The following is a 10,513-nucleotide window of genomic DNA, read 5'->3' on the forward strand; positions in this document are numbered from 1 at the left end:
CCAGATGGTGGTATAAGAAAGTTCCAAAAGGGTTCCATAAAGTCTATGGATTAACTGAACCAAAGCATCTCAACTGCTTTAGATTAAAAACTATTTTTATAGATTTGCTTTCTGTTCAATATTTACAGTATTGCCAACTATTACAATTTAAAGCATGAGTTTCACAATATTTGATATTCTTTCTCCGTAGAGTCCCACCTGCTGGAATCCAGAGATTGCATGACAATCTCCGCTTTTTTGTTAAAAAACACACTCCTGATTTAAGATATATTGGTGATGTATGAACACATACGGTTCCCAAACTATTTGATCTTTTATTTTTAATTTTCACTCCCAGTCACTCTCTTCTGTTTAGCAAGTTTCTAGCCAATTCCACTTCAAGGTTCTCAATCTAGCACAATGCTGCAATGTTTCAGTGGCAAACATTTTAAGAGTGTTTATATTTAAAAGTCAAATTTTACCCAGTATCTCTAACACTTAATAACAGTTGAGGATTTGCATTTGCTCCAAGGAAAGCTTAAAATTTTTCAGCTGGTTGATTGTTTTGAGCAATTATTTACATCTTCCATCAAGTGGCTAGATGAATTCACAAATAAATCCAACAGTTATTTCTTATGTTGAAGACCAAATCCAAGAATTATTTCAATACTGAGTGAGGACAGCCAGCCAAGTTCAGGAAATATTCCACCATGGTCCATTGGTTAGGACACCAGATTGAACCTCTTGAGACCTGGGTTCTATTCCTTCTAGATGTTTTTAATGGAAACTGATTTTAGCTAATAGTTGCAGAATTCCTCCCAAACCCTGAATTACTTAATCAGGTAACAATGATCTAAAACACCTATACTGTGATTTTTGAAAAGCAAAGATTTAAGAAGAAATCAGATTTTATGACAAGGAAATAAGCATGGTTAAATCTGTAGTAATCTGATCAGCTTCATCCCTATTACTATGGAAAGCCTTCTAGATACAAGAGTGAAACTCACCAGTTGCTGTCAGTTTCAAAGGGAAAGTGACAGGACAGCAATTCAACCCTCATCCTCCATTCACAAGGAAGGAATAAAGCTGAGCAAGTGAAATTTTTCCAGTTTCCTTTTTCTTCCTCCTCCTCAGCAGTAGTATTTCATGCCTCTGCAATTCACAGCTTTCTGGAACTGCACAGTGATTTTTACAACAATTTAGATAATTTCATTCCAAGTGGTCAGGCAGCAACAAGTAAATCAAACCAGATTCTTTTGTTTCCCCATGTTATAAGAGAACTGCAGAGGCAGAGGAAAGAACTGAAAGCGACAGTGCCAGAAGGAATTTGTCTGCACAGAATTCTCCCCTCTATCAACAGTTAGGAAGGGAGTTGGGCGTCCCCCCCACCCCCGCCCTTATTCTGTTTCCCTCATTTGTACCATTTTAACACCACTTCTCTTATGCATGTTTCCAGGGCTTGCAAAAACAAAAACTGCAAATGGGGGGGAGGGGGAAAGAGTCGGGGATGACACCAAAAACCCAAATGCAGATATTAACACTAGCTCTCCTGCTAAGTTAGACAAGTAGTGAGCCTAAAATAACTCCAATCTCCTCCTGCTATGATCCACTTTAACACATACTCCACGTCAGCAAAACTTTTGGATTAAGATATGATCTATTTTATACATATACTTGGGTATTTGTAGATTAATTTATTTCTACTTCTAGCTAACTCACGGTCTTATTTTGCTTCATTCTTAAATATTTCTCTGTGTTGTGTCCATCTTGTTTTAAGCCTGCTGCCAGGGAATACATATTTCCACAGTAATTTTGTAGCAAGTGACCATTCATTTGACCGGAATGTAACAACGTACCAGGGCTCATAGGAGGCCCATGTTTCATGGACAAGCCAGGTACATTGCTAAGTAAACTTCAGTATCAATCTGAAATTAGCACACATTGGCAAATTCATAGTGTTTGAAGACTATGGCTATAGTGCTGGGACAAAGGTAGACATGTTATTCCCTACAATATACACTAAAACAGTAAATGCAGTCAGATTTCTAGCACTGTTAATGATAAAGAATCACACCTGCCAATCTGTGCCTTCTAAATAGCATTGCCACCTCACCCTCTGTTCTAGGAATTAGAAATTTTACCTTATGACATACTTACCTAAAACTAACTTTTGGTTTTTAAGCTTAAGACTGGCTCAAAAGACTGTTTTCCTTGTGTGGTGTGTATTCTTTAACTCAGTAACAAGCTCTCAAGGCAAAAAACAGTTAAACCAATGAAAACATCCTGTACTCTGCCGACTTACGCAGGAGATGGACTGATGAACAGTCTGAGTGATGCAATTTGCGTATTTTGCAGTGTGTATGTACATACATTGCCACAAACTGCTGCAAGCCCCCATACAGCCATTCAAGGTCGCACAGTAAGTGACCCTTTCATTCAATTAGAAACAGATTAAACCAGAGACAGGCAGGCAAATATGCAACTCACTCACAATAGCACAAGGACTGTGTCACAACGAGAGGTGGGGCCAGAGAATGATTTAGCAGCAGTAATGCATTGAAATACAAGTCAACTTTAAAGGCAGTTGTAGAAGAGAACCAAAAACCCCCCACCCCCCGGCCGCCTTGCTGCAGTGAACAACACTTAAAAGGCACGTCTGAGAGCAGTACTGAAAACGCCTGCAGCAGCCCACAGCTGCTTGTGTGTTCGCCTCTCATCCGGCGATATAAACAGAAAGTTTCTTTACCAACGTCGCCGACCAACAACACGGTAGATTATGAAAAGGGAACGAATGGTGAAAACGCAGGTCACTCCCAGGATTCACCTGTTCTCTGGCGTTTCCCACTGGAGAGAGAAAAACTGCTACCAAGTCAGTTTCACTTTCCTGTGGGAGCTGCCGGGTTTGGGGGGCCCAGACGTGCGGGGCAGCGCGGACTTATGAACAGCTGTTCTCACGGCTACGTTTTTAATGGTGATGTCTGGAAACACGTATTGAGAACAGCCCCACCCCCGCCACACACGCCCCAATGCCCACGCAAGGCCCAATTGCGCATTGCCCCTGCCCGGAGAGCGCGGCGGGCGGCTTCTCAGACCGTGCCGATGTGGACCAAGCGGGGGTCACTAACGTTGCTGGGGGAGGGTGGCAGAGGAGCTCCACACACCGTGCCCGGGGACCCAGCGCCCCACACCCGAGCACCGAGTCCCAGCTGAGATGAGACCCCCCACCTCCGGCCGCGGGCCCAGCATGACCGGGGGGGAGACGGGGGGGGGCGGTCACCGGCCCCCGCGAAGGCGGCTGAGGGCGGGGAGGCGCCGCCCCGGAGCCTGCCTCCGCTCCCTGGGCTGCGGGCTGGTGCGACCCCTGGGCGCGGGGCTGCGGTACCTGCGCTGGAAGTCGGGCACGAAGGGGGCCAGGTAGGGGTCCCGCGCCAGCAGCCGCGGCAGCTCCGGCACCGACACGCCCCGCGCGACAGCGGCGGCCATTTTACCCACGGCAGCGGTAGCCGGCTGGCTTGGCCCGGCCTATATACTCCGGCGGGGGGGGGCACGGACACCCCGGCCCCGCCCCCAGCTGGGGGGCAAGGCCTGGACACCAGCTCCCCGCAGGGCCTCTGGCGCGTCCGCCCCCCCCCGTGCCACCCAGCTGCCCCCGCCCCCAGCCGTGTAAGGCGCCCCGGGCTCTGCGGGGAGAAAATGATGCTTCACGGCCCCTGGGAGCTATCGGCGCCAGGCCCCGCACTCCAGGGAGTTTCCTGCTAACCCCCAATAGCCGAAGGGCGGCGCGTGGCCGGACTGGCCCCGGCAAGCCGCGGGGGGAGCTTGTAACCCTTCGTGTCTGAACCCCCCCACCCCGTGCGTCCTTCACGTGGTCAGAGCTGAACGTCTAACTGCCCTGTTGTGTTGAAAGGCTGAATTTGGAGGGTAGCTAAGGAGCCCCCAGCTCTAGTCAGAGAAGCAGATGCTCATTACACAGTAAAATTGGGGTTGCCACCCTAGCCACGCCCCTTCCCTGAGGCCCCGCCCTCCACTCACTACATTCCCCCTCCCTCCGTGGCTCACTCTCCCCCCTCCTCACTCACTGTCACGGGGCTGGAGCAGGGGGCGAGGGCTCTAACTGGGGTGCAGGCTTCAGGGTGCAGCCAGAAATAAGGGGTCCAGGGTGTGGGAGGGGGCTTTGGGCTGGGGATTGGGGTGCATGAGGGGATGAGGGCTCTGGCTGGGTCTACAGGCTCTGGGGTGGGGCTGAGGGATTTGGAATGGGGGACGGGGGTTTTGGGTTGAGGCAGGGGATTGGGGAGCAGGATGGGGTATAGGCTCTGGGCTGGGGCCAGGGATGAGGCATTTCACATGCAAGAGGAGACTCTGGCTTGGGGCGAGGGGGGGCGGCTCAGGGTTGAAGCTTCCTATTTGTCCTAGCACAGTGCTGTGCCCTGGAAGGGGCCAGCAGGTCTGGCTCCAAGGTTGGGAGGGGGAAGAGGCTCTGTGTGCTGCTCTTGCCTGCAGGCACTGCTGCCCCCCGCTCCTATTGGCTGTGCTTCCTGGCCAATGGGAGTGCAGAGCTAGTGCTCAGGGTAGGGGCAGCACTTTGAGCCCTGTGCACTCCCCAACCCAGGAGCCAGACCTGCTGGCCACTTTTAGGGTGCAGTGTGGTGCTAGGATAGATAGGGACTAGCCTTCCTTAGACGTGCAGCACTGCTGACTAGACTTTTAACGGGCTGGTCAGCAGTGCTGACCAGAGCTGCCAGGGTCCCTTTTCGACTGGGCAGTCTGGTTGAAAACTGGACAGCTGGTCACCCTAAGTAAAATACTTAGAATCATAGAAAACCAGGGTTGGAAGGGACCTCAGGAGGTCCTCTAGTCCAACCCCCTGCTCAAAGCAGGACCAATCCCCAGACAGATTTTTGCCCCAGATCCCTAAATGGCCCCTCCGGGAATAAAACTCACAACCCTGGGTTTAGTAGGCCAATGCGCAAACCACTGAGCTATCTCTCCCCCTACCTTTACTGGCCTTTAATCCCCTAAAATCAGTGGAGGTGGAGTCCCCTTTTCTCTCCCCACCCCATAGCTGCACTTTCTGGATCATGCAAACATTTTTGCATGTCAGTAAAATTACACAAGCATGTATTTTCAGGACTGGGACCTTCCTTAGTATTAGTAGAATTACATTTTGCCGTGGCTGCCTTCATCTCACAACAATAAATGGAACCTCCAATACTGTGAACAACAAAGAGCATCCAAGCAGGAAACCAAAAAGGAGGACATACAATATATCCATTGTTTGTGGAGTGAGAGGCAAACAAGTCACGGATGGCAAGCTGCATTTAGGTCAGAGAAGGACACATATAACAGAAGACATATAACAGTGCAGTTCCTCTGCAGGATATAGCGCAAGTTATAGGGAATACATGCATATAAAACAGTTTGCTCTTCTCTACTTGGTTCCATTTCTGAGTTTTCACCAATATTCTTTAAACTGCTCATGTGCAAACAATACAGGAAAGTCTGATTTTTTTTTTTAACTTGAAATGACTCCACCACAAGGCCTCACTGTAAGTTCTGTGGTACACCTGTTCCCTAAATGTTTGGTAGTGTGCTGGGCATACCAAATGCTCAGAGGCAAGCACAGTAGGTACCTGGAGAAGGAGGCCTCACTCTCTAGCCCAGGGGTGAGCAAACTTTTTGGCCCAAGGGCCACATCTGGGTATGGAAATTGTATGGCGGGCCCTGAATGCTCATGGAATTGGGGGCTGGGGTGCAGGAGGGGGTGAGGGCTCTGGGGTGGGACCAGAAATGAGGAGTTCAGGATGTGGGGGGGCTCCAGGCTGGGGCAGGGGGTTGGGGTGCAGGCTCTGGGGTGGGGATGAGAGGTTGGGGGTGCAGGAGGGTGCTCCGGGCTGGGACTGAGGGGTTCAGAGGGTGGGAGGGGGATCGGGGTGGGGCAGGGGGTTGGGGCACAGGAGAGGGTCAGGGGTGCAGGCTCTGGGGGGCGCTTACCTCAAGCAGCTCCCAGAAGCAGCAGCATGACCCCCCTCCAGCTCCTACGCGGAGGCGCAGCCAGGCGTCTCTGCACGCTGCCCCGTCTGCAGGCGCCACCCCTGCAGCTCCCATTGGCCAGCCTACGCTAATGCCAAGGCCATCCCTGTTCTAGAGTCAGTCATGTGCTAGTCAGCAGATTGCTTTGACCAGAGCAACTGTAGTCTTGTTCAGGCCCATCCACACAACACCCTTGTTTGCCAGCCACTTCTGGATACTCACTGCCCCCCGCCTCAAAATGATAAGTTGCTTTCCAGCCATCTTTCAGCCCTTCAATCCCAATTCTTAGGTGCCTGGACCCTCCACAGCCCGCTCTCCAGCAGCTGCCTCCAATTTACTGCCAGGGTTGCCAGGAAAACTGCCCAAAAGCAAGCTTGATTGGTCCAAAACCACACAAAAACTGCAAAACAATAGTGGCTAGTGGGGGGTGCAGCAGCACAGCCTCAGCCTCCCTCCAGCGCCCTAGTCCCTTGGCAGTACTTCCCTTTTGTGCATTGAAGGGATTATGGAGCTCTCTGCTGGATGGTTGTGCACTGGGGGGTTAACAGTGCCCAGTAAGGAGAGAGCAGGTTCATTACTGTATTTTATCCAAGATGGGCCAGAAACAGGATAAATGTAGCCTCCTCTTAATCAACAACATGTCTGTTTAGCTACGCTGACTGTTTTCCATGATTCATCAGAGGAAAAAATAAACTTGTCTTTTTTATGGGATACAGCTATCATCCTCTCAATGTCCCAATAATCAGGAGATTGCACAAATACAGTACCTCCAACAGCAGATACATCTGCTTTAATTTTTGGAGGAATGGAATAGAATCTATGATATACGCAGAAATATCTATAATATCCAGGCCTGGCAGAGCAGAGATTTTATTTTCTACATCAGGGATCAGCAACCTTTGGCACGCGACCTATCAGGGAATTCCGCTGGCAGGCCGGGACAGTTTGCTTACCTGCAGCGTCCGCAGATTTGGCTAAGGGACGTGATGGCCGCCACTTCCCGCAGCCCCCATTGGCCTGGAACGGCGAACCGTGGCCAGTGGGAGCTGCGATCGGCTGAACCTGCGGACGCTGCAGGTAAACATATTGTCCCGGCCCGCCAGCGGATTTCCCTGACGGGCTGCGTACCAAAGGTTGCCAATCCCTTTTTTACATGATTCACTATTTATGCAGGCTCTTTTCCATTTAGGATTATGAGGAGTCTTTGATTTTTAGATTTTATATGATTCTCAAGTCAGCCTATGTATCGATGGGCCCAGTGTCTTTATTAGACCAGAGATTTTACACATCCCAGGACACCGTCAATACCGCATTGAGTAACCGAGACCGCCGACCAGGGAAATAACCCACTTCCTTCCCTGAAGGACCAAGGGATGTGCCCCACCCATGTACTTATCCACTACACCGATACTGACTCAGACTCCTTATTCATTCCATGGATGGCGTACCCGAGCCCACTTATCCACTGACATTTTAAAAACCCTTGCACCCCAATCTGGGTCTATGTAGGTTATGCGATATGTATGTATCTTCTCATCCTTGCAAACAATACCTGTAACCCCCCATAACCCAAGCCTGACCCCAGATGTACAGTACCTTGCCTCTTAACTCGTGTATATTTCATTTTAAACATTAACTTTAATAAAATTTTTATATCTCCATCTTGTCTTCCTACTTCAGGATAATACTGTAACATTCTATGCAGCATGTGTTCCACTGTAAATGTGTCTCCACCATTCTCAGTGTACTGTCCACAGTGGAGACCTTAAAGGACAGAGATTCCACTATATTATCAAGGGCCAGGAACTTGCTTTCCACTGGGGCTTGCACTTCATCTGTGTTCTGGTTTAAAGCTTCCAGCAGTTCCTGTTGGAGAGGTCACCTGCTGCTGAAGCATGGGGAGAAAAGCAGCTCCTGCAGTCATTGCATGCAGTAGAGCTGGAAACAGAAGCTTCATTTTTTAGGACTTTTCCCTTTGTTTTTCCCCATTCTCAGACAGCTCAAGCATTTCACATAACCATTATCAGCTGTCTGTAAAAAATGAGAGGCTTCATAAATCAGCAATTTGTAAGTGAACACTGAAGATCTAGCTGTGAGTCTTCACTCCCTGAACATCAGGAACCAACTCCAAGCTCCAGACTTCTAACATGGAAGGCTTTAAATCGAGAAGACTTTGAGTTCAAACCTCAGAAGACACTGACCAAACCTTGAACTTTGGGGAAGTTTAAATTCAGATCCAAATTTTGCAACAAGCCTGCCTGTACAATGGATCAAATCAAAATCCTGTGGTAAATATGCTGAAAATTGGGAAAATCTAGAACAAAATTCTTGACTCAGGCCCATGTTAATAAATTCAAATTAATGCACATTGGAAAACTGACTAGATAATGAATGGAGTTGCATCTTCTTGGTGCTCTAACAGAGTTGTTGTTGCTGTCCCTATGAAAATGAAAAATTATCATCACTTCAAAATTGACTACCACTCTAAAAAAAAGGCCAGTTCCTAGGTTGAGTAACCCACCTTACATTCGTCTTCAGAAGGAATTTAAGTATGAACATTTCATGCTTCAGTTCATCAGGGTCCAGCAAAATTAACTCTGTAGGAGCTTTTCATAGAAGATGTAATTGAGCCAAATCCTGCTATTTTGCTGGGATCGTTGAATTGATTCTAGCACCCAGACCACTAAAGGAAATCTTTTACCACCTAACATTCCTACCCTCCCTCTTAGCTAATCCCTCTCTCTACTTATTTTTGTGTGTTCTGTTTTCTCTGCTCTCAACAGAACCAAGTGGTTCCCTCTACTGAGGGTTAAGAGGCTTCTGGGTGGCTTCTCCCCCTATCTTGCAGCCTCAATGAGATGGCCAGATAAAGTTCACAGCCCACCCACCAATTCATCTTGGTCTTCAGAGGTTAGAAAACCATCTGCCTGACCCCTACAGAACAGTAGGCAAAGAGAAACTCTCCTGATATTGTTGCAACTTACATCTGTAAGCATTAGATTGGAGAAAATAGGGTGCTGTTGAATGGCAACCAAATGTTCTAAGGTTTATGGCCAACATGGCATTGCTTAGGAAAGGAGCCCAGTGACTTCAGCAGTAGTTTGTGGGGACGGGATGGGGTGGTTCTCTTGTTGCTCTGTTGTGAGAGAATTTGGGGCCAAACTGAGCCAGAGTTTCAGTAATGGCATTGGGTATGCTTTATTGACAGTATTTTCTCCATTGCTGGCCCACAGAGACCTAGAGCCGAATTCTCCACTGTTTTATTCCAATTTTATTCCAGCATAACTCCACTGAAATCAGTGGCACTACAGAAGCATAAAACTAGAATTGCATGTTGGAGAATGAAGCCCCTGATGTTTATCATCAGGTTAAATATGGTAAGTAGTGGCTTACTGATTTTTCAAGTTTACTATAGTAGCTGAAATATATAGGTAGCAGAGTAGTTTAAAACTGAAGGCAGTTGAATGGTAAGTTCCAAATCTGTCATTCAGCTGCTCAAGTAAAGCATCCATAAATGGGAGGAATTGTGAACATTTATAATGCTATTGTCCCGAGTCTCACAATACACTCGGCCTGCCATTTAGTCATTTGACTATATAGCATACTGAAAACCTTACGCCAACATCACTTCCCATTTGCTTTGCTTTTGCAAAGTTTGTCGAATTTATGCTCACTTTGACACTGGCTTTGAAAAACTATATTTCATCAATTCAATTTGACTGTTGGCCACAAGCAAATCAGTTGTGGTGTATTGTTGTACTGGGCTGAAATTATCTCACACAAATCTGCTTCAAGAATATTGTGTGAGATGCTAAACTCTGCATCCTGTGAAGAATGAGGGAACAGAGCTTGGGTTTTCCCAAACTTTATGATTCCAGAATATCCAAACAATATAAGTAATACTGGTAGGAAAAAATGAGTATCATATTGATTGTCATCCATTGAGCCTCAGTAAATATGCCTAGTGTTTTACAGTACTTTCTTAGGAATACAGGCCTTGTTGACATAATGTTCTTAGCTGGATTATTTATGTTATTGTTTTTGCAACAGTATCCTAACAATTATGAATTGAACAGATCTTATTAAGTATACTGATCAGCATGTCTAGTCAGTGATGTGCACAATAGACAAGTACTATATCAGGGTGATAATTAAGAATAAATGCCTGAGCTCCAGAAAAGCATCCACACTTTGTACTAGCTCCATCAAAACTCAAAACCACAAACTTTACTGAGATCCACGCCTATGATTCACATCTCAGTCAATATCCTCTCTCCCGTGCCTTTCCCAGTCAATTAATTGATTTCTGTGAACTTGAAAAAGTCCTCTTTTGCTGACATTATTGGGCAGGTACCTTAAGCAAAGGGTTATTTTGATGCTTTTTCACACTGTGCATTGTTTCACCTGCAGTTACACTCATAAAAACTTTGAATTGTTCTTACAAGTCATAAATTAGCCTGGTATTTCTTGACCAATACACTTAGTCAGTTGTCTTATTATT

General features: G+C 47.2%; 1 protein-coding gene across 1 annotated transcript in view; it reads right to left on the reverse strand.

The window, feature by feature from the left end:
* Window positions 1-3,468, reverse strand: part of GBE1 (1,4-alpha-glucan branching enzyme 1) — a 304,322-nt gene extending 300,854 nt beyond the window's left edge. The window contains exon 1 of the mRNA XM_026652625.2: window positions 3,362-3,468. Within this exon, the coding sequence (XP_026508410.1) occupies window positions 3,362-3,462 (101 nt within the window). The 5' untranslated portion in view covers window positions 3,463-3,468. The remainder of the gene's footprint in view (window positions 1-3,361) is intronic.
* Window positions 3,469-10,513: the final 7,045 nt, after the last annotated feature.

This window comes from Terrapene carolina, unplaced genomic scaffold (genome assembly GCF_002925995.2).
Source record: "Terrapene carolina triunguis isolate 2854851 unplaced genomic scaffold, T_m_triunguis-2.0 Scaffold38, whole genome shotgun sequence".
Lineage (NCBI taxonomy): Eukaryota > Metazoa > Chordata > Testudines > Emydidae > Terrapene > Terrapene triunguis.